General features: G+C 31.6%; 1 protein-coding gene across 1 annotated transcript; it reads left to right on the forward strand.

The window, feature by feature from the left end:
• The first annotated feature begins 3,386 nt into the window (after positions 1-3,386).
• Positions 3,387-25,988, forward strand: LOC142976435 (monocarboxylate transporter 9-like). Its single transcript, XM_076119796.1, has 8 exons — positions 3,387-3,973; positions 9,230-9,356; positions 12,602-13,024; positions 14,016-14,379; positions 18,713-18,860; positions 19,189-19,333; positions 23,632-23,823; positions 25,382-25,988. Exons 1-8 carry the CDS (start codon positions 3,863-3,865, stop codon positions 25,534-25,536), a joined length of 1,665 nt encoding a protein of 554 aa, XP_075975911.1. The 5' UTR covers positions 3,387-3,862; the 3' UTR covers positions 25,537-25,988.
• Positions 25,989-26,381: the final 393 nt, after the last annotated feature.

Here is a 26,381-nt window from a genome sequence, read left to right on the forward strand (position 1 = left end):
ATTGTTATGATTTATTTTATTTATTTTTAATAAGCGATGTAGGAAGTTTATTAATACGTAATAAACGTCATATTAACTGTTAAAAAGTCACGTGGCTCTATTTATTTGCTGATGACAGCTAGACAGGTGATTACTTAGTTACTTACAATTAAATCGTAGGTATGATGAATAGTGATTTATATAAATAGTTTACTCAATATCTTTACTCGTCGGCATAATTTAGTACAGGTTGATCAATATCTTTAACCGTGTGCAAAATGACGATGGGGTTTTTCATAGAAACGGTTTGACTACCCATGCAATACAAATTTTGTTTATTCTTTTGTTTCAATAAATGCTTACATTTACCAAATAATATCTGTTACAGTATACATAATTTTAACAAAGTCTACGTTTGAACAAAGTTAAAAACTAGTATGAGTAGTACTGAATTTTTGAATCATGTCTTTCTCTATGTGTCGCTACTTAGTATAAGTACACGAGTACTTAATTAAATCAGCAACTATTTATCAGAAGATAAAGAAAACGCATAAGGGAGTGTCTAGTTCCTACTAACCTCATCAAAATACGTGACATTACTCAAATTTAAAAGCCTACCGTAGACCTAAAACGTGCCTACTAACCAAAGCTAAAATTTACGCACACATCAGTTATGATAAATTGTTTAACATTTCTGCATTAGTTTCTCTTGATTAGAAGGCTTATTCTTTAGTTAAAAGTATAATTTCAGTGTAATATAAAACTCTTAGTACAGTGGAGTAAAACATATTCTTGTCCTTTCTTTCCAAGCTCGATTCAAAGTTGCATATAAAAACGACGCGCTCGCTTTTTCTCATATCTATTAGTTAACTGAGTATTGGCTATCTATGGAAAGTTGAAGTGTGTTATTTGTTTACACGTGACTTAAGTAGTTAATTAACGTGGTTTCTCATTAATTATTTATGGAGTTCCGTTGTTGTGTGGCTCGAGGCTCGGTGGGTGTGGCGCAATGGTTATAGAGATCGCCCTGACATTGCACCAGGTTTTGTGAATACGTAACTGTTTATGAATATATTTGTATTTTGCGGGTTTTTCTAGTGTTTTCGTTCATATTGCGGAGGTAGAAACAAGGAGGTAAAGTGGGATTGTTTTCCAAAAATTCAAATATGATTCTATTTTTTTTCTCAGCCCGACTTCAGTAACTGAAAATCAATATTATAATCTCTCTACGTACCGGCTCTGTGAGTTCTTAAATTGCTAAGTAATACGTACTGTAACTTATAAATTTGTTACAGTCTAAAAGTATCAGCCGCATGACAGGTGTGTCGACACGCAAGAAAAACACTGGAGCATACAATAAAACTATGAATGAGGCATAATATCTCATTCAACATTATTTAAAATGTTTGCGTCTGACGTTTTGTACGCAGCCAGTATTTTGTCATCTGAGATATCAAATTACTGTTTAATTTCGCTCCAAAGCAACTAACACTGCGACTGCTGTACCTAAGTACGTAAATTATAAACGAGCTCGCGGTCCATTGTACCCAAAGATAAGTTAAATTATTCCAAATCAACAAATTATTTATTCAAATAGCTCCCACAAAGTAAGACTGATTGGCGAAAGCCCGTAATTTTGGTAAATGAATTTCATTAGTTTAACATTTGGTTTAGAATTCACAATGAGAATTAGAACGTTTTCATTATTTCAAGTCATTTCAGATTTCGGTTTTTAATTCGATTATTTGTTAACTTGACAGATTTACTGATAAGATTAATTGGAAAAGTGATTATGATCTAACGAATCGTTACTAATTTCATTAAAATGCAATATTGTGTAATTCCTGGACAATATTTGAATAGTCATTTTGTTGATTCTCAATTTTTTCAAGTAGGTAGTTTCAGACTGTAAATTTAGAACAAGCCGACTAAATGCCATAGGTATTTTAGTTTAGCTAAACAAAATGCACAGAACTTGAACTTTAAAAGTTAAATTTAAATAAAATAATTAATTTAAAAACTTGTTTAATGTCAAAAATACGTCAATCATATAACTTCCTAATTAAAAAAGTAATAAAACTAAACGAGAAATCCTAATACATACTTCTCAGTTAAATATAAAAGTCAAAGTTGTTGATTAGTAACCAGATTTTGTATGTGGAAAATTTTCGACCGTTAAATTGCACCAATCAATCTGTAACTGTGACACGATAAAGTCAAATGTATTGCTCAATATATGCTCTTAATAGATGCCGCTTTACTACAAAGGTATTTAGACCACTAAGTATATAAAATAAACTCTTACCTAGTCGAAGGGATATACGATCTAAAATGAGGCTCCATTTCCATAGCTAAATCTGTTTTTAATTATAAAAGTTAAAATATTTCTTTAACATTGTACAATGTAAAAAACATAACAAATAAGAAAAAAAATGTTTAAAAATTGTTGCTTTTAATAGAGATAGTGGTTTGTTTATTGTATAGAAATTGCTTAGCAATGAAATCTTTCACGCCATCAGCGAAACCACTAAATATTGGTCAAATTATGATTTAATCGTTTTCAAAACAACAAACAAAGAAAGGGCGATAGTGACGTAAAAAAACAAACACAATTTTTCTGAAGCTTTAAACAAAGACCAACAATATTATCCAATTGGAAGTCCTATTTCGTGCGCACGTTGTGATTGACCAACTAAGAAATGACGGGACGGAAAATCGATGTCTCTAGCGGAAATTCCGAACACGTAATTCTGGATAAAGAAAGGTAGAGCCTTTGCCGAACTCAGAAATGAACCGGACAAAATTCGATAATACAATAGCATAATAAAATCTATTGACGACATAATTTTGAGGAAAATATAAATAAGTTCGCTCAAACCACATATTATTTATGAACTTGTTTTATAGGATTATATGCAGCAATGCAGCTATTGAAATATGTGTCATATTCATGCAAATTAATTTTGGTTTTTAATAATTTTATGGAACCACTAATAAAATGTGACATGGTTGTTTAATAATATTGATATTTATGGATGCATGCTTATAATTTTAGTCACATGGGATAGTAATTTGTTTAGATAAGTGTCAGGTACGCCCGATCAGCATTACTTCGAAATGCATCTCAAATGAATAAATTAAACTAGGTCAGGCATGACGCATGTTGTCGGGTCGTTCAACAAAGCGAATTTATTTTTAAAATAATTTAATATTAACTTCGATTACTTCCTTTATCTTCATTGATAAACACGTGCGTAAAGATAATACGGCGATTTAAAAAAGCGTTTCCTTTGAATTACTCATTGAACCTAATTAAGGGTCAATGTGAGTGCAGTGATAAAAAATAAAAACAATCAATGTTTAGATGTCATTGGACTATTTAAACGGAATGTGTGGCGTAAAGTTTGATTCATGCCGAAAGACTCATTGAGACCAGTCCGACGGCACGTGGCCGGTACCGTGTATCAACTCGCGTATTCGGGTGCTTGAAACACTTCACACTTACCTAGTGGACTCTGGAAAGTAAATGGGTCATCCGCTTCCGAACTCTTCGACAATTATGTCGTGTGCCACACGAAGCACAACCAACATAGTATTATTAGTTTAAATTAGGTTTTAAAAAACAAAAATCGAGGACTTTAAAATAAAAAATACAAAAAATTTAAAAGGGATTTTTTTAAATTCCTGCACCCAGTGGCGTGTTAGAAATTTATCACCTTGTTTGTCAATCGTGTTTGTGGGAAATCCGAAGAATCTGTTTACATTTCGTACCCTCAATAAAGGTGTTACTATTTAAGCGTAGAGTAAATAGCCTCCGTGCAATTGACGATAACACTAGATTTATAAAACCGCCAACGAAGAGTAACAAAAGGTTATTGTGACAATGAATATGAAGAAGAAAGATTTCGTCGAGTGTGGGGATGTGGACTATGAGTATGTGCCGCCTGAGGGTGGATGGGGTTATATGGTGTGCGTGGGTTTATCACTTATTTTCGTAAGTACCATTTTCATTTTTATTTGTATTTTAATTTTTGTAAAATTTTGGCACATGGCATGACACTTGGCATTAGTAACTATTTTTTTGTGATAATGTTAGGTGATATTACTAAAATGAATCAACTAGCCCGTATTGATAACTAAAATTAATAACAGCATCTACTAGTAAAATATGTTTTCAGCATGAGAGTTAATAATTTTGTCGTAACTCAATTTTGGATAAATTTTAACTATTAACCATTCTTGCGTAACTCGACTCATAGACACAGTGATTGACCTTGTAAACTAATATTAACTAACATCGTACAAACGCTCAATAAAAACTTAAAACAAATAGAAAACCAAACTCTGGCATGTAATACAAAACGATTGCTTGCGTCGAATTACGCTAAGAAAAAATGCATCTGAAATTTTCACGGAAGTAAATTGAGACGCTTGTATTATATACTTATTATAACTTATCTTTTTATTTCAATATAAAAACCCTCAAGTAATGCAGAATAATTATTTTAAAATACTAGACATCATAATTTTTTATCAACCCTTTTTTTGGCTACATTTAAACATTCTAAGTTATTATAATGAGGCACTAACTATGCAACCACTACCGAAACGAGCTGCAGGTTTTAAAAAATATAATTTCAGCAAAAAATAAACAACTAAGTTACATAATAAGTTCGGAGAAAAACCAAATAACTGGTTACCTATCGATAAAATTGCGAAATACGAAATTATAATTTGGCTGTTATTATTTTTCTAGAGTTCTAATATTCAAGTTGAAAGTCCACGCGTATAGTCACAGTTTGAAATTGCAATAACTAGTCAAGATTCTAGAAAAGCGTATCGTAACAATGCTTGAAGAAACACTGTTGCTACCCAATACGCACACTCATAAGTTTTTGTAATAAGCCAACGACAACATCGGCAACTCATTCAAATTAAACGCGGCATAAAAATAAAAATAACGATAATTTAAAAATTCCAAAATACACTTACGTATTTCCACACACAACACTTAACAGTAAATTGTTAAAAAGACGTAAGTACGTAACAGATTTAATTAAATTCCAACTTTTCGGATATGTCGTAACACAGTTCACAGTTCAAGAAGATCACACGCAACTTCCCATGAGGCGACCACTACACGCACTTGTAATTCATAATTTAATAAAAAATCCATTCATATAATGTTCTACAAATTGTTTCCCGAAGCACAATGAGCGAGGCCGCAGTTCAAAAGCTACAATTGATGTTGTTTAAAAATTATTATGATATTGCACCACATTTTGTAAGTTGCTATGTTAATTCGAAGGCTGATTCCAACGTGGAGGCTTCCGTCAATAATTATAAGAAATTCCACGCGGCAGAAAATATAACTATTTTCTCTTACTTTATTGTTAAGTTCACTATCACAGCTTGTGCATAGGTGCTAGATAACCTATTTGCCAATTGAAGTTTCATGAAATGTATAAAAAGAGCCGTAAAAATTCCATCTGTTAAGCTATCTCATAGATATCTAATCCACAGGTGGTAAAACTCTAAGAATTCAAAATGAATGGGAAAATATAGTAGCTGTTGCACATAGGTACTCTTGTAGTAAACTAGTGGAAGGATAGATAAATAATGTGTTATTAATGACTACTATAAATAAAAGGCTGAGGTATGTTTTAAAAAGAGGTGAACAATCTGTTGATGACCTAAGAACATGTGCGGATATATACTCCATTGACCCTAAATGAAGTAGTGTAGGTATATTGTATACTATACTAGATCATAATTTGAATTGCTAATGATTAGTTAGTTATAAGTTTTATAGATCAATGTGCGTCATCAAAATTGTCCAATTAGAGAAACACGACCAATAGTTTAATGTTTTGTCTGTAGAACTACTTTTATCAACCATTAAACAATCGGCGCAAGTACCCTGTTAAGTATGTCTTAGTTAAAATTGGGTGAACTACCTATTTTTAGTATATTACAGTTTTTTCATATCACCGAATTATACATATATTATGTTACAATAAATATTCTTGATAGGGCTATCGAAAAAATTCTTACACACTATAAACTCTAGCTAACCCTAAGCTAAGCTTAAAGACTTCGAGCCTATGAGTGGATTTACGTCGTTAGTGCAAGTGCTGAAAATTCTCGATCGCAAAACCGATGACTTAGCAATTAGGCTACCACTGTTTATGTGACACTCTTAATTATAATAAAAAATAATAATTGATTAACTCCTAATGTAATCATACGACAATATTAGGACAAGGACGTAACATTGAAGTTATTTGTGAAACAAAAAAACAACGATTTATTACTTACGACCCTTTTCCCCGGAGACGGTAGTGACGAATTGAGTATTCTAAGAAAAACTCCGTAATATATTTTGGTTAAAGATACGCCCGTAAGATAAAACGACGTAGAAATATTAGGAATATTGTTTCAAGAAGCTAAAGTAGATTATGATATCGATGGTACGGACTATTGGCATGGTAACAGTAGTAAAAGATCATCAGATTCTCATTAAGTAAATATTTGCTTAGAATCTAATATAGGCGAAGAAAAATACGTCGAAACGAAAAACAATCGAGTAAGCAAAAGAAGCGTTATCGCGTTAGTAAACGTTCACAATACTGTGTGCTTTGTGTGCAATTTTCTTTCATGTAATGCATGAATTTTATGAATGTTTTCCTTGCAACAACTAGAACTGCAAGTAACTCAACTTTGGTATATTATTTCAACCAAGACCATTGCTTCGTCAGCTTACTATTGCTGCTATATTTATTGGTTCAGTCAAATACTAGGTCTAAGTATGCATATATTTGAAGACACATGTAAAATCAAAAGTACTCGTCATTGAAAAGCCTGAATCATTTTTATTCGGTAGATTGTTGCTTATTTATTCCTTATCTGTTCCAATAAAACAAGCAAAACAATATCCATTCATACCCAATTAAAATATCACGAGTTCAAATCGTAAACTGTAGTAGACATAAAAATAATAATAAACAAAGATAACAATGAGGTTTTTGAACTGATTGATATCCGATGACAACTTGATCAAAGCAGTTAGATTATCAAAAGGTTCAATAACCAATTATTCGGAAGACAAAACATTGGTGCTGGTTTAACCTTTAAATCTCTGCAACAAATAATAAATGTACACAAAGACTACAGAAGAGCTGGTCTCTTGCAATCTTGTAGATCGTATCATATTTTTACGTATTTATTGGCTTTGCTTCACAAACTAAGACGTAGAAAAGTTCTCTTCCAATGTTAAGATCGTATTTTTTCGTATTGGGCTTGATTCTGTACCTCGATTCTCTACCACTATCGACTACCGACAACCGGCTAGCTATCGACATTTTGACATTTTGAATGTACTGCCAAAAAAGTTTCTACGACGCCCGTCAGGGGCGCTGATCAGTGCCTCGATTCTCTACTACTATCGACAACCGACAACCGAACTGTCATCGAGAAATTTTGTATAAAAATCTGATCAGCGCCTCTGACGGGTGGTCGTAGGAAACATTTTGGCAGTACATTCTAAATGTCAAAATTTCGATAGCTAGCCGGTTGTCGGTAGTCGATAGTGGTACAGAATCGGGGTACAGATTTTCATATAAAATTTCTCGATGACAGGTCGGTTGTCGGTAGTCGATAGTAATAGAGAATTGAGCTACTGATGGACACGAGATAAGGGCGGTTTCCAAACACCATCGACCTGCCTATTGATTTTATGAAAATCTGATCAGCGTTCATAGCTAGTTTTGCAAGAACTATTTTATATGTCACAGATATGTTCAGTCGATAAATCGATTCTGCTACTCTAGTAAACTTTATTAAAAACCTAAAATAGTTCTAGGGCTATGGCTGAGTTAGAAAATAATGGTCTTAGGTCAAAACTATATGAGATAAATAGTTCCTATAAAGTGTTGGATTGCGGAACTAGTAGATAAATTAGCATTTAATAATATCGATTGATATTAATGTAGGAGATAAACGCACAAATTAATTCGTGATCTTATTATGTAATTCTTATCTTATTTTGAAACAATGCATAATTCATACTGATGACTTTTAACCAAATAGTAAATATTGCAACTGACATTTACAAATTCTGTTATCTGTAAATGCAGAGAAGAACACGAAAATTCATGAAAATTTATCAAATATTGAGATTGTTTGGTAGATTGTTCGACAAGAATGTCAATTAAAAGTTAGATTTTAATCTTATTTATTCGTTGTCTGGAATAAATGTTAGTTGTTTCGAATAAACCGTTATCGGATCAATCTTTAACCTTTCAGCTGCTATATAACTATTAAAGTACCACGATTTGAGATTCCCGTTTATTTTCTGAATATATTAAATAGCAGAGTGCATTTTATTGCACGTGAAAACCTGTTTTGAAAACACGTAGGTATGTGTAATTAATATAATGTTTTAAAAATAACTTTTGATGATCTAAATGTAGAATACCTACAAACTATTATTTTTTTGTAATATTATTAGCATGGACTTCATTCGAAATACCTACCGTTTCGTAAAATGTCCAGAACCATAGAAGTAGGCGCAAAAATGAAAATATTCCAGAAAGTTTTGTAATATTCGCATTTTACAACTTCATCTAGTATCCGTTTCAGTCATCGAAAAATTCAATATTTTTGTTCTCTCTTTTTATGTTTTATGACGACGTGTGCTTTTGTTTTTGCGAAATGTAAAGAAAAATCATAGGCCGCTGTGCATTTTTTTAAATATTTTTAGTATTTTCATCAGGATGAAACTAAATACAAATACGAAAAATAAAAACCAGATGTGTCATATTTTTGTTTAATTTGTGAAACAGACCAGCTGATCCGCGCAACTCTACACACGTGTTCCAATTTTCTGCGCATTTTTTTATATTTTCTCTCCTTAAAAACTTTCCAGTCTTAAAGGAAATATGACAAAAATGGTCTAATTAATTTCGTCGATCTCTATTTTTGCGCCTAGCAATACATAGAGGCATCGTTCCTCGACAATAAGTTTAATTTATCAATATTTACAGTAGTTCTAGTTTTACCCTCTTATTCATAAAAATATATGAAGTTATGAAAGGCTTATAAAGTGTTTTGTTTCTTTCACTCCTTAGCGAAATGAAAAAGAGAAAACATATGATAATAGCTTTTTAACTTCAATAGGTTTATAGTGTGTTTATAAATAAGAGGGTTAGTTTTTTTATGGCATACTTACAAGGCTATCTTTTGTCTCCAGATTGCCGGCACAGCACATCAGCCTGTATTTGGGTTCATCTACAATGATTTCCTAGATGAGTTAGGGGTGGGCACAGCGGCAGTGACTGTTGTGTTCGGTGTGTTTCAAGTTACTTTAGCAATAGGAGGTAAGTTTCTGAAATATTGTTTAATTTACTTAAAATTTAGATGATACCTAATAATGTATAAATTGCGGAAATTATCAAATATTAACGTTTTTAAACTCTCGCTACTAGTACACATAATATTACAATGCAACGTTATACGCGATTGAAACTTGTCAAGAGTCAGCTCGTGGCCACGGTCAATGTAATTCGATCGAAACGTCGGGCAGCATAGTTGGTAAAAACAAGTGTGTTACCACGATAATGTTCTGTCAAGACTCTATTTAGACCATGTTTTTATTTGGCACGTGATATTATTTGTTTGTTTCACGATTGTTTATAATAACCCGACCCTAAATGGACCGTGAATGATAACCTTTAACTGGACGTAGTTATGAAAGAACGTTCCAATCCACAAGGTGGTCAAAATTGAGTTTTTGAGCCCAAGCTAGGTATTTTGGATCGTCCTATCTAGTGGTGAAGACACTGACTCTTTTACGACAATAACTACTGAAATAATTACACGGTCTAAATGATAAAACGTACCAAAAGATCTAAATTGTAATCGTATAACGTGACATTACATATGGATCGTACTATTTTTATTTGTTTTGGACTGAATGCAATAGAAATAACGATCCAATCCATCTTGAAACGTTTTAAAATAAATATTTTTATAATAATTTTAAATCTTAAAAAGTGACATTCCATTTGGATCGTTATATTTTATTACATTTTGGACTGAATAAAATAAGAATAATGACTCAATCAACTTGGAACGTTTTTAAAAATAACAATTATAAATGAAAATTCATTTGGATCGTACTGTTTCAATACGTGTTGGACTGAATAACATAAAAATAATGATCCAATCATCTTGTTTGTTTTTCTTCTTCTTACTATCTATTTCTTCAAAACATTCCATGTAGGTACTTTATATATAACGTGACGATAATAAATTCATATTGGTAAAAGTACCGTAAAACGGGGTGAATAGAATTCGCGGGGTGAATAGAAAAAAAATCAGGAAAGTTTTCAAGTTTTTTTTAATATTTGAGTACTTCTCGTTGAAGAATTTTGTTCAAATTTTAAATGATTACACGGCGATATTACTTCTCTGCGGTGTTATAATTGTTTAAATTGATATTTATACCCAAAAAATTGCTTCAAAGTCTACCGTCCTTGAATACCTTAATATCGACCCTCAAAACTTTGGATTTAAAGTGGGATTTCTTTTCTAATGAGTTGTTTGGAGTGTTTATGTCTTTAGGTGTATATTAATTTATAAAGATACAATATTGTTAATTGAAGAAACGTTTTTAAATCTAAAAAATATGTTTAAATCATGGAAATAGTATTTTTTTTGTATAAACGGGGTGAATAGAATCGTTTGAAGGGTGAATAGAACTACAGTATGGGGCAAATGGAAACATAGCAGGGTTCAATAGAAACGCGTAAGAGGTGAATAGAAACGAGTGAGGGGTCAATAGAGATTAATAAATAGGGTTGTCAAAAACTGTAAACAAAATTAACATAAACAATGAAAAATTAATAGTCATTAATCTTCTGAACTTCACAATTATCATTGTATCAAAGTTATAACGGCAAACTACTGCATATAGTATGAAAGTTAGTTAGGTTATCTTGCTTTATTTTTTCAGTTAAAGTAATTATCAACGGTTATTTAAATTTTTAAACACACAACCTCCCTTTTCAGTATGTTGGATAAGTCGTCTTTGGCAGCCCTAACAGTTTTTCCATTCACCCCTTTGGTCGTTTCGATTTACCCCTATCGCTGGGTGAATAGAAAATGACCATTTTTTAAGGAAAAATCGTAAAATTATGCATATTTTTGGACAAATATGGTTTTAGCTCTTTCTTCATGGCGCCGGACATGATATAAAAGAACCCGACAATAAAAATAACAAGTTATTCGCAACAAATTTTTAGGACAAAGTTGAAAATCGTTTCTATTCACCCCGTTTTACGGTAAACCTTAGTCTACCTATGACCCCAAACGCTGTGGGTTAGTCTCTGAGTACCCCGATCCCCGAAGCCCCCGTCCCGGAGTGCCCCAATTTATTTTCGTCTTGTGGAAAATCATCACAATAAAATTTACATTCACATATTTCACATACATCACATGTTATCTATATTAATATTATAAAGCTGAATGAAAAGAAGAGTTTGTTTGAACGCGCTAATCTCAGCAACTACAGGTCCGATTTGAAAAAATCATTCAGTGTAAGATAGCCCATTTATCGAGGAAGGCTGTAAGCTATATATCATCACGCTACGACGAGTAGAAGCAGAGTACCAGTAAAAAATGTTACTAAAACGGGGAAAATTTTGACCCATTCTCTCTTATATGACGCAAGCGAAGTTGCGTGGGTCCAGCTATGTATGAATATTTCTTTAAAAATATGTTTTAATAATGTTTCATTGTTTTACTTATGTTTTAGAAAATATATATATTAATTACCAAAATATAGCAATTGTAACATTTTGGAACGTTTTTGCAAATTAAGTTAAAATCTACTTCCATACATTAAGCCTTTTTTCAAAAACGTTCCAAGTGCATTTTTTTCATAATTTGTATGAGAAATATGAATAAATTTTAGTGACAAGTATATTTAAAAATAAAGTTTATTTATATAGTTGCAGTGATACATACTACTTAGCTGTACTCGCTACCAAAAAAAAGCGTACCACAAAATTACAAAAACGCGATTTACTCATTTTGACCTGCGTGTGGATTGGAACGTTCTTTCATAACTACGTCCAACTTTGCCACCAAATATAAGATACTACTGGTTTTAACCAGTTATTGCTTGTTAGACGATAAAGCTAGTTCGAAATGCTGGAAAATATGTCAAGTGCAAGCTTTGATAGTTCGTTTATTTCATCATCGGTCTATTTTCTAAGCCAGACTTTGTTACGGAATCAGTAATACGGAAGCTTTTGGGTATTTGCCATGATCCAGCCAAATAGCTTCTATTTTAGGCTCAATATGAAAAATGATAATATTTGTTCCTTCCAAAGTTTTACCGATGTATAAAAACAATTATAACAGTTATTTTTTCATGCTAAAATTATTTAAGAATCAGTTCCATTTCATGCCTGATCCTTACCGTAGTCACTAATTATTTCCAAGATCCAATAAATGATGATAGAATAGAATTAACTTAATCTAATATAGCTATTAGCTAGCTAAAATATCTAGGCAAATAAACTGTAGCCATATTTCACACCTTATCTTTCATTCACAGGCTTTTCAGCAAACATAGCTCTGAAGAAATTATCCCTGAGGCAAGTTGGGTTAATAGGAGCTTTCATATACACTCTAGCGTCGTTCCTAGCCATATTCGTAGTATCAACGACCCAGATGATCATAACGAATGGCTTCCTCCAAGGACTGGGAATGGGGTTACTCATACCTGTCTCATACACAAGTTTCAACAGCTACTTCACAGAGAAAAAAGTACTCTATATCAGTCTGTGTAAGGCTTCAATTGGCTTGATAACAATGGTGTACCCGTTATTTATCAAGTTTACGATAACCGAGTACGGATTCAGAGGAACGCTAGCTATTCTTTGTGCGATATCAGCTCATAGTATATTTGGGGCTTTAGTTATGCATCCCGTCAAATGGCACATGAAGAAGAGGCCGAAACCTTGCGAGAAGATTGTTTGTAAGTACTTTTGCTATATTATTTACATTTACTGCAATGCTGTACAAGTCGGAAATTTAAGGCAGTCATAGTTAGCTGTTGAGCTTATTGAATCGTACACAATCCATGGGTTAAGCAATCATGAGCGCAAAAATTCCATAGATGGTGTCTGACTAGAACTAAGCGTCTTATGAGGGCACATTAAAAGTCACTCCTGATTTTTAGATGACTTTCAATCGTCATCATAGTTTTTAGTGTACTCGTAAATATGCATCGTAATAAAAAGTACAAAAGATAATGACAAAAAACGTACAATTACATTCATAATTCACAGTGGAGTGATTTTTGTTTGCAATTACAAAGTATCATATATAACAGGGATTCAATTACAGCACTCAAAGGTTACCTTTGGTCACACACTACCGACATGCATTTCAAATCTGTTTACATACTTATTTGCCTACGTGCAAAAAGTTATGACTCAGTTCTTCTCAAATCCTAAAGAAAATATATCATTATACACAGTAACTTGAGTAAATGTTTGTCACAATAACAGATTACTTCAATGCAATTCTTATCTGTACTAGCGCATAACGACAGTAAATTTATATAAGCAACGCTTTTGTTAAGCCGTGATATCATATTTGGGAATACCCGCGCGTTGAGTTCAGTTGTCATTCATAACAACTGCAAGCAATAAAGTTATTTGCAACAGATTGTTTGACGTAGGTCAAGAATTAATCGTTGAAAGATGTAATAATTATGTAGATAGAAATGCTAATGATGTTCTTTCTTCTAATAATGTGTTGATTTCAATTTCGCCATCTAAAGTATTATTTTTATGCATCTCATATTTTCGTAGAATTTCTGGCCAAAGGCATGTTTTTTTCCAATCCCTAAAAAGAATTGGATTTTCCAAACCCCTGAATAGCTGTTGCAATAATAGAAATCGACACGTGTTTTTTCCCACAATTTCAATCAATTAACACTAAACAACCGAACACAATTACAGTGATACCACCCACGCCGGCAGTGAAAGACGAAAATAAGGAAAAGTTCGATTTCACGAAGAACACTCCCAGTATCGACATGTCAGATGGTGCAAGATCCGTAGAGAATTTGTATCGGATCAATCGTTTGGAAAATCCTCAGAAAGGAGCCGAATTACTATTTGTATCGAAATTAAGCGATTCCAGGCGGTTAAGCATACCAGTGGTTTTGATCCCAGGAGATGGGAAAAGTGACGGCAAGTTTGATTCCACGGACCATGTGTACCGGGAAAATTTGTACAAAGCTGCCTCAGTATCCAGTTTGGGAAATTTTGGCAATATCGTCGCCGAACCGCTGCCGATTATAAAGAACAAGGAAGGAAAATGGTACGTATAATTGAGGGTAGTTTTACAAATACTGGTGATTTATTTTTAGAAGGAAAACGAAACGGATGGAACGTTAATTGACGTTAATATAATGAACCTTTCGCGATGAATTAGATCGTGAATTTGTTTTTTTATTCATTTTACCGTTAGAACGATGAACGTGAAACATTTTAGAATTCATTCGATTTGACGTGATACTCACTTTGTACTGAAGTTAAGTTTACTGCTTGTTTATATACTTTTTATGTTACTACAGAGAAGGGAATGATGACAAGATATTAATACTACTTTTATAACAATGATTTTTAATTAATAGCGTTATACTCGTTCACTAAGAAAAACCGGTAGATGCAAATATAAATTATGCATTTATTTTGTTGAATAAACACAATAAATCTTTATACTAGCAACCACCGGCACTTCATACTTAATTGCCCAACTAGCACACAAGCTGCTTATACAGTCGTTATACAGCCTGATAGTTGCATAAGAGTCGTTCAAATGCTGTACAATTCTCTATAAGTTGTATACTAGCTATTTAAAAAACCCTTTAACAGCTAGGCGGGACAGTAGCCGTTTAGTAGGAAACTAATGACTTATAGTGATATATGAGCATGTAATTGCATCGCTAGACAGCCTAGGGAAGTATAACTGAGTTAATGGAATCTTCTATAACACCGTTAACTGTATAAGGGGACTTTAGGAGATAAAGGAGTTTAAACGGAGTTATGCGTTGCGCTTATAGCGCTCAAGAGCGTAAATAAGCTTTTTGTAATGCCTTAGGTTCTATAACAGATTTTTTTAGGGCTAGTGTATTACTCATCTATAAAAGAGTTGCGTAGGTCTTTAATAGCGCCTTGAGCGTTATATCAGATATTTATATGGCTTCTGTACGGCAAATAGATGTATAAGGTATCATTCGAAACATTTACAGCCATGGGGATTACAGAATTATGTTAAGCACCTAAAGCGCTATAACCGAGTAATATACCTTTATACTAAAGCTTAAAATTATTATCATAATATATTTACATAGGTGCAGTGGTGGTTCAGCCTGTCAACTGTTTTGTCAATAAAATAAAATAAAATAAAATAAAATAAAATAAAATAAAATAAAATAAAATAAAATAAAATAAAATAAAATAAAATAAAATAAAATAAAATAAAATAAAATAAAATAAAATAAAATAAAATAAAATAAAATAAAATAAAATAAAATAAAATAAAATAAAATAAAATAAAATAAAATAAAATAAAATAAAATAAAATAAAATAAAATAAAATAAAATAAAATAAAATAAAATAAAATAAAATAAAATAAAATAAAATAAAATAAAATAAAATAAAATAAAATAAAATAAAATAAAATAAAATAAAATAAAATAAAATAAAATAAAATAAAATAAAATAAAATAAAATAAAATAAAATAAAATAAAATAAAATAAAATAAAATAAAATAAAATAAAATAAAATAAAATAAAATAAAATAAAAAAGATTTTCAAACTATTTTAATATTCAACAACTGACCCCTAAAAGTACGAGTAAAATGCTGGTGTGCGACCAAAACAGTTATATTGAAGCACTCCTATGCCACAACTGCAAAACCTTGAGGTCTACAACAGCAAACACTAGAGCCTTTGTACAGCTTAAGGCGCTAGAGCAGATGGAACCAACTCTGAGAGCTGCTTGATCGAGACGCCATTATAGCATTTGGTAAACATATTTTTTGAGGTTATTACGATCTTTTGAAGATCATATAAATCTATAGCCTGGTAACGTTAACATAATTAAAATCATTTTTTATTACCTATAACCCTAATTAAATTATCTGTAACCCTCAAAGTCTTATTTATGTTCAAAATACAATTTCCAAATCCACATATCTATATAATTTTTGCACTTAAAACTGAATATTTTGAGGGCGCATGAAAATATTGACGATAATATACATATATATTGACAGCAAACTTGAACTCGCACTTTCATATCACGTACACAAAGAAATAAAAGCGATAGACTACTTGTTATTTTAATAATCCAATCCGTAAAAATAAAATGTCTCCTCATTTGTCACTGATGATTCATTTTAAAAAAATATATTTAGTTTACACCATAATAAACCGACTATATTACTAATTTAGAGCGTTAGCATTTATAACCGTTACACAGTAGCGCTAAAATAAGGTAAAGGTGATATAATCGCGCTGCAAGAGCTTTTTCGAACGCTCGTGGCGCTAACCACCTCTGTACAACAGCTGGTAAGCGCCACGAAGCTGCGAAAAAGCTCTTGTAGCGCGATTATACCACCTTCATCTTATTTTATCGCTCCTGTATTACTACTATACTACGTACTATTATAATTACTATTTACGACCACTGTAGATCCAATGTCGAGCTATAAGCTGGACAGTATGGGCCTATTTGACGCTACAAGAGATCTGTAGCCGCTTATAGAACCACTATACTTCTTACTAAGGAGCCTAAGGCGTTATAAAAATCCTTTAACCGGCCATTGTACAGCTTGTTATAGCGCTTGTGTGCTAGTTGGGTTGATACATAATCACATCCGTCATTTGCGGTACACACTAGTCTCATTAGGCAAACCAATGGATTTTCATACGATCGTGCGCAAAAATATCATGTTCCGATACAATCAAACGATTTGGTGAAATACGATATTCATGAACCATTAAATCATTATTTACAGCTCTTGTAAACTAATACAGAATGGAGATTTAATCGATATTCAAATTATTTGAACAAATGCATTAATAACAGTTTTTATTGCTAGTATAAAATTAAAGCGGCATAATATATGAAAGAATAGACAAATGATTTTATTTAAAGTTAAGTAGTAAATTATAAGTTTATTTTATATGTCTTTAGTCTTATTGCGAGAACTGCTAACCTGTATAAAGCAGAAGAAAATGTATGCGTCGGATAAATTACGGCTAAACTTGTGAACATATTTAGATGACATTTTGGAATGGTGGTAAATATTATTATTTTTAAATCCAAATAAAAATAATTTAAATTGGGTAGAACAATAAAAAAAATATATAAATGTATTTTTTTTTAACGTGAAAACACCAGTACCGATTGGATATTTTTTTAAATAAATAAATAAATAAATAAATATTGCCTTCAAAGATATTTTTTTAAGAAATTGACTTCAACTTAATAACGATCAATGACATATCCTAAAACCAACGAACCTAGCAACTACTATAAATAAATGAAGAAAGCAAAAACAAATAGTATGAGTCAGAACTGTTCGTCCCATACTTTTACTTTTTTCCACATTGACAAAACAGCAGCCAAGTTGTAGAATTATAATGTAGGTATAATAACTAACGATCAAGCTTTAAAACACATTTCGACCCGTTAGTTATAAAAAAACAAACGTTTGACGTAATAGTGACAAAAAATAAACTGGTATTGGATACTACACGTTGTCGAAACGTGCTCCGTAGAAAATTGTAGAAAATAAAATCGTTTTTTTGAATGTCTGTAAAGCTGCATGTTTGGACCGACTTTTTTTTAGCTTAGTCTAGTGTAATCTTTAGTCACTAAATTGAAATGGTCACTAATGCAGTTGCCACTCCCACATAGGCTATATGAGCCACGGACGAAAGTGCTCTAACTCTACCTGATGCCACCTTTTTCATATGCAATAGATGAATGCTGGCCAATGTTGACAAATATAGGCATAGATGGGCCAACATTTGAACCAATATAAATAAGATATCGAAACTATACAAACTGAAGTTTAAATTGACAAAAAAGATATCGTGACGAATTGAGAACCTCCTCCTTTTTTTGAAGTCGGTTAAAAAGTAATACCATAATGTAGTTAAATTATTTCTCCATAAAGATAGGCTTATTATTGCGCTAATAACTATTACTTTCTTTCACTTCCTAATTGACTTTCCATTCGTTGCGTAGGGTTTGACTCCTGATGTTATTTACGTAGTTAATGAGTTAAGAAGCTTAAGCAGGATTAACGACAAAAGGTTTATTTAAATGAGGCTTATCTAATTGAAATGAACTGTTAAAACTTGATCCTCTCCTGTAGTGTACTTTAAAGTATTCAAAAATGCAAAATTGCAGGCAAATATGTATATTATTCAACGCATTTTTGGTCTAGCTAAACGTACGTACCTATATTAAATTTTAATTTAAATAAGTTTTACTATAAAGTAAAAGCAGTTTTCAGCCAATCAGTTTTGCTTCCCCACGTCAAAAAAATCCAAAACAAAAATGTTCGCACATTTTCTCAGTCTACTTTTTATAAAATAACTGGAAAATAACCCTTGTATTTTCATTTTCAGGCAAACGATAGCGGAGTTCCTCGATTTAACACTGTTAAAAGACTTGGTTTATGTCAACATTATATTCGGACTTGCTTTAACGTTTTTCTCTGACCTTACATTTTTCACCGTGGAGCCTCTATTTCTGGGCAAAAAACATCTCAGCAAGGTGAGCTTTTTGTTTTAATTATTCCTTTCACCGCGCCCACTAATTAGCTTTTATATTTTGATAAAGAAAAGAGTGAAAAACTAGAGCTAACATAAATATTTTTTATAGTCATTATGAAGTGAACTTGATAGAAAATTAATTTCCGTATGAAACTGACCTTCACACACATTTTTTTGTGTATTATGTAATTAAACAGAATGTTGCATGCGTTTTGTTTACTAAAAAAACTTAATAACAAAATTAGTGGACAAAAATTAAAGGTCCATGACCTTGACCTTTTAATGACCTCAAAGAAAATGTATTTTTTAAGACAAATATTGTATTTCAGGCTGAAATAGCGAATATAATAGCCGTGGGTGGAGCGACAGACATGTCAGCGCGACTGTTCCTGGGCGTGGCGGGACAATTCTTCAGACTGAAGTCCAGATATATGTTTTACACTGGCGCCTTGCTTACAGCTGTAGTTCGGCTGGGTAAGTCATTTCTTTTCCACACTGTTATTCATAAAATTTGATATTTAACTAGTTTAATCTAGTAAAAAACCTTGTAGCACGAATTGTTTTAGTTACATTTCAATCGTTTGTTTTTTCAAAATATTTATTATTTTATGATAATAGAGAAAACAATTCAATAATCACTTATAGTGACGTCTTATTTCAGTATCTTTAAATAAGTAACTTTTGACCTTTTACAAAAAGAAGCTGATTCTACTGACAATGATATACTTGATAGTCTCAATTTTTTTTTTTAAACTGCTTTTGTTCCAAAGCAGTTGAGTATTGATTATAATCAAAAAAGTAATTCACGGATTAAAAAAACGTCATTACGTGTTTCCAAATTTAGGTAAAGATACTCAAAAAAGTGTTCGGTATTTAATAAGTCCCCGATTTCCTAGAACAAAGCGTAATTTGAATTATACATTAACACTGAATCGATACAAATCTGCCAGCCTTATCTTAGATTGTTAGATACTAAATCTTTGTCATAGACTTTAAAGCTATAAATAAATAATTTATATGAATTATTTATTAATAAATTAGTAGTTTTGTGACATACAGCGATAAGTTTCAGACAACAATTTTGCTGAAGATATGATTACGATTTTTGCTAAAGTTTACGTTGACTTACGCCCGGTTTCTGAGTACGTTTAGCGGTAGTTTATGTGTTTAATAACGTTTTTTAAATGAGTTTAAACGCTATTAAGTAGATAAACTACCGCTAAATGTACCTCAGAAACCGGGGGTTAAAGGACTAAAGTGATTTTAACCGTCTTCAAAAAGTAGTATATCTTATAGTAGGATAGAATCAGTACCTATCTTATTTACTACTAAGTACCAACAATTAGACGCAAGAAAGATAAATGATAAAATTGACAAGGACTCGTCCTATACGGCCCTTTTGAATGTCCAGAGGACATGTCCTCCCCTTACGTCCTATTCGCCTGGCTTGTGTCTTAACTAAGACCTTTACGTTAGCTTTGTGTGTATTATGGACAAAATAAATAACACGCAAGGTTAATGGATTTTTGTAGTAGTCTTACATACAATATCTATTAATTATATTGTCGTGAGAAAAAATAAAAATCTGCTATTTAGAATTGAATATTTTTTTATCAGATCTGTATTATCGATGAGGATATGAAAATATTAATAGTTTAAGTACCAAAAATGGATATTAGAAATATTAAATAAAAGATAATTCCTAAGATAGATAAAGATGAAGTAAGCGAAATCTACGGGAAATGTAGCAAGTGCCATTCTTAAGTACTATTTCTATACTCCCATTGATACACTGTTTTATTCCGTACATATAACGATACAATTTAGACGTCTATGTCCAAGTAATAAATAAATAAACTGAATTTGTTCCTTTAAAATAACTCAAGACTGTACTGCAAATAATAATAATAATATGTATTTATCGCCTCTACCGTAACCACTCAAACAGCCAGTACCTATTTACCTAATAGCTTTTCCGCATCCGTAGGGCGATCATGAACTTTAAAGATAGGTATCTAAATGTCAAATAATTTGTACTATCTGATATTTGGACGATACTAAATCAGACTGACATCGAACACGACAATGAAGGATGCAAAATGCATTTTCTTTGTCACAAATATATAAAAACCGGTACAGCGTAGGTAGAAATGCAGCTAATTGAATTAAATACCAACATGGTACGTTTTACGCGTACATTTTATCAACAGAATATATTTGAATATTTCAAAAACAGATTGTTACATGTAACTATTAATAAACATAGCGGTTGTTAGTGTTATAATGAGATAAGAATACTTCCGTGTTTTTTCGCTTTTCCAAATATAGATAGTGCCTACAAAAACATTTGGTTATAACTATAATTACCGTTGCCTATGCAGTTAATAGTTTTTTCTGTAAAATAACTAGCATGTCATTCATTATCAGCAGTTTTTGAAAACCTCAAATTGATATAGAATACCTATACAAGACACTGTAATGGCTCAGAAGCATGTAACTTTGGTTCCTTATTAGTTAATGAATAGTAGTCAAAAATTGCTCAAGCTACCTGAAGTTCTTTGTCATGACAAAGCAATTCTTATATTGATTGTAAACATCCGGGACCGAGATTTCTCGTGCCTCCCATTGCACGGATTCGCTACGCTTAAAATACCACTAACCTCCGGTTTCTGAGGTACATTTAGCTGTAGTTTATCTATTCAATAGCAAATTAACTCAAATTCAAAAAAATGCTATTAAATTAATAAACTACCGCTAAATGTTGCTTAAAAACCGGGGGTTAGAGGTCAATCTCATCTACGGCAAGTCCTTGTCTATTCCAAAGTCTTTGGTATCTAACCAATAGGTGGTACAAAAGACGTGATCTGAGACAATGAGTAGAATAACAGATACTTAATCCTTTGTTTTATTAAAAGCCGCATAACATCAATAAAATTGCTGCGTGTATTTTTGTACAGACGTAACATAAAACTGCACCGGCGCCAATTGTAGTATTATAAATAGATATCACTTTATGATTCCCACTGATTAGCTTCCATGACTAATGTATTCATACAAGTAGGTATCTTAATTGGTATCGTAATTAAAATATCGATATCCATCGATTGATTTCAAGCAAAAAATGAGCTTGTTAAATAGTATAAAAGATAATGAACAATGTTCACACGATTATCAGTTTGTTATCGAATAGTAACTTCTGCCTTCTTTATTGATTAGTGCATAAAAGTATAAATGTTATTTCCTTTCACATAAGTCGGTCAATCGGATTATTCACTTTCCAATAATATTACATTCACATTTATAATCAAGGCTTTTCCTATATGCAAGGACCAAAGTCCGCCACTTCGTAGCAGACGTAGTTCTTCTCGACAAACTTCACATTTATACATCTTGTCATACAAGACCATCGATCGCCAGTAATACTACGCAACTAAGCTTTAAATAACAATATTTTTATTTGACAATAACTCAATAACTAAATAATTTATGGAAATAGGGGCATTTTGTTTGCGGGAGGCTATATAATTTTCGGACCAAAATATACGCATAATATTATATTGAATAAAATATAGTACGTTTCTAAGAAAAAAAAAATGTTTCTTAATCTCGTGTTTTTTTAGACGCGTAGATTTTCCCACGTCAGACACAAAAAATAAATATTTATCTAAACTGCATATCCTGTGCAATTATCACGACTACGTTTAATAAATAAGGATTAAATAGTTATATATAAACGAATAAAATATTATTTATGAGCGATAAATTAAAATATTAATATCATTATTATATTATCTTACACGGATTTGCGTCAAATGTTAAAGATTTTTCAAAATGGGCGTTTTATGCTTTTCCGCATATTTTATTATTACAAAAAAATATAATATATTTTATTACATAATACAAAAAACTAGCTTTTATTATTTTTAAATAAATGCAATATAAGGATATTATATAAACTAGCTAAGTAGTTTATTGACCGATTATTATATTCCCTCAGGTCAGGTTGAAGTTTAGTTTAAATTTCGTAATTAAGTGGCTCTATAGCAGACTTAAAATAAATGTTTTAATACATAAAATGGCACTTGAGTATTATTAAATTATTAAGTGTAGGCAAAGATGGCCACTTAAAATATTTTTAACATGCAACGGTAATAAATAGTAGAATCTGGCTTGTGGTCCGGGTGACCCACTGCGTTGTTTGGCATTTACAAACGCATAAATGTTTAATAAGAAATACAAAATTAGTTTTGCAGTATTTTATCTAGAATATTCTATATAAATCAGACATAACGATATTTAACAATGAAGCTGTATAATCGAATTATTTTAATATAGAATATAATGTAAGAAGCGCGACAATATTATCTGTATTGCAAAATTTTTGCATTTACAACTTATAATAAATATGGAAATTTGTTTTTTTGCGAATTATAATTTTGTATATTATTTATTTGTAGTTGCTTTGATATTAATAAATCGCGTTGGTATCCACGTGTGAAATCTCGCCTTATAAAAAAGTTGTGAGTCATGTAAAAAAAGTATATAAGTCACATTTTCTATGCGCGTGTATAATAATGCCTTATATTGCGTGAAACAATAAAAAAATCTATATTTTTTTCATGGAAGTAAAAAAGTGAATAGTGATAAAAGGTCAACCCTATTATGATATTATACGTATAAAAAGAGAGAGTGAGACAAAGAGAGTTCTCAAGCTAGATTAAACATTTTTTGTACATTACATAACAATTAACGTATTTTTTCTCTCTTTCCAGTATTCATCCAGTTCAGCACCTACATGCCACTTCTAATCTTAACTGGCGTCCTCGGATCTTTGCGATCTTTAGTCCACATCGCCCAGCCAATAGTATTAGCTGAATACGTGCCGATAGAGAGATACCCTCCAGCATATGGACTGTACATGTTATTGGCTGGAGGCATCAGTCTGAGCATTGGACCTATGATTGGTAAGTTGATCATTTATTTAAATACTAACAAATACGCGTTTCTAGTCTCGCGTAAAATAGGTAGGTTTAGTCTCTACCCACTTTACACGAGAGTATACCAGGATCAGACCCAGGTCTTTCCTCAGGAAAATATATAATCTATCAATAGGTACATATGTCACATTGTATCAAAATCTGTTCAGCCGTGTGAAAGTAAGAAAGACAAACAAACACGCTATAGCCTTATGCCTAGTCTGAAAAATAAGGTAGCATATTGTAATAACATTTTGTAAGCTACAAAATATGAGACCTTTGCCCGACGATGGGAAAATAAAGGTTAAAAAAATGTATTATACAAAAACAAATAACATTTTTTCAAAATATTAACGACATTTTATTTGCACAAAGGTAATATAGTTAAGTGGATTGACATTTTCAAAAAACTAGCCAGATAGAAAATTATCATTACTTTCTTAGTTTTATGTCGCAAAAACTTTAAAAGCCGTAAAATTTCTTTATTGCAACTCTTGATGTACTAATGAACACATTAAAATCATATAAAATTAATGGTTTATCAATCGTAAAACTTATGTAGAAACCGTTCAGGAGTACATCATTCCATACATTTATCTAAAATAAAGCCTTAATGGGTTGTTGACACTAATGGTTATTTATTCAAAATTTATGCGAATCTAAAACAATATTATTGCACTTTTCGAAAGAATGCACTTAAGTGTATTTTTTTATTCCCAAAATAGATGCCACCTTCAATGGACACGACTAGTATTTCTTTTACTAACGATGTATTTACGACTAGTTAAATTACTAAATTATTGTTGGGATTATCCCGATGAACTAGTGTTTTCTTGGCAATCAATTGTGGCTGTAATTATGATAGTCTATTTTAAGAAAATCTATTTTATGTAAAAATATGCGAATCATTTTAAATAGGTGAGTATTAACAAGAACAAATTGTATTACGATACTAAAGTATCAAGTATCAATAATAATCTTGTAACACATAATTAAACTATTTATTGATACTATACCAGCGATAAATGCTTTAAAGACGTCTCTCAGAAATTGTGAACACATTCATTTATTATTTTATTACAGCACTCATTAGTCACATTGACATTTCCAAACCATTTGAATTTAAATGTTGCGAATCGAGATAACATCATCCCGGTTTTTGTATCTAAAGTAGCTTTATTTCTTTGTTTACTTGCTTCCCAATACTAATGGCCAAATTAGTTTAGAATAATAGTTCAGCCAGAACGCCTGTGAGCATTTTAAACGCAATTTATATTGAGACAAAAGCGCCTGAGTACATTAAATTAGCAAAGCACTTTAATATGATTATTATTGCCACAGCATACAGATTACTATGCATTAGCATACAATGCCAATAATATTAAAAATCAGAACCCCGCATCGTAAAAAAATTTAAAGTTATTTTCCATTTTTTAAGCAAAAAATTCGTTTTTTGCTTAGCGCTGTTTAGTATTCTCACTTTATTATTTTTATTAGTTACAAGATACTCAAGTGACATGTCTATAACTATTTATTTTGTTTACAGGTTTTATCAGAGATTACACGGGCAGCTACGCAATAGCATTCAACATGCTGACAGCCTGCAACATTTGCTGCGTCCTGCCATGGACTGCCGAAGCCATTGCCAAATACATGAAGAAAAGAAACTCTTCATCCAGTCAGAACTCTTTAAAGACATGAAATTATGATTAATTAAACTAGTCTAACAAAATTATATTGAGTTCGGCCTTTTTATAAAAGGACTGAAACTCCCACCGTGACAGAGGTGAATCGACTAAGGCTCTAGTCGATTAATTTGATTAGTCGATGTAATTCAACTAGTCGTTGGTGGAGATTTATTTCGTATCTTATTCGATACACCTCATATATTGTGCTATATATAATCTTAAGTATTTTTACTCATTGTAAATAAGTTTATTTAAGTGAGACAAGTATTAATTAATTTTACTAAAATTGAGATTATATTAAGATCGATTGTGAATGAATCTTTTGATAGTTTATAAGCAATTAAAAATAATAATGATGATACTCTTAAATTTTGAAAAAAAAATGTGTTCCATTAGTTTTTAATTTGTGAATGTTTGTGCCTGTTGGGTAATGTCTAGACATGTTATCAAATGAATCGTTACCAATAAATACGTAAAAGAAAAAAAAATGTTTATTTAATTTTATTCAACAGCAAATGAATAAATTTATTTATTCGTCACATAACATAATATATCAGTTATCACAAAGTTTCATCCCATCATCTATACTAATATTATAAAGCTGAAGAGTTTGTTTGAACGCGCTAATCTCGGGAACTACTGGTCCGATTTGAAAAATTATTTCAGTGTTAGATAGCCCATTTATCGACGAAGGCTTTAGACTATATATCATCACGCTACGACCAATAGGAGCAGAGTACCAGTGAAAAATGTTACAAAAACGGGGAAAATTATGACTCTCTTATGTGACGCTAGCGAAGTTGCGCGGGTCAGCTAGTCAAATAATAATAAATCAGGCGCTCAATAGTTGACAACAAA

The sequence above is a fragment of the Anticarsia gemmatalis genome, chromosome 1 (genome assembly GCF_050436995.1).
Source record: "Anticarsia gemmatalis isolate Benzon Research Colony breed Stoneville strain chromosome 1, ilAntGemm2 primary, whole genome shotgun sequence".
In the NCBI taxonomy this organism is placed as follows: Eukaryota; Metazoa; Arthropoda; class Insecta; order Lepidoptera; family Erebidae; genus Anticarsia; species Anticarsia gemmatalis.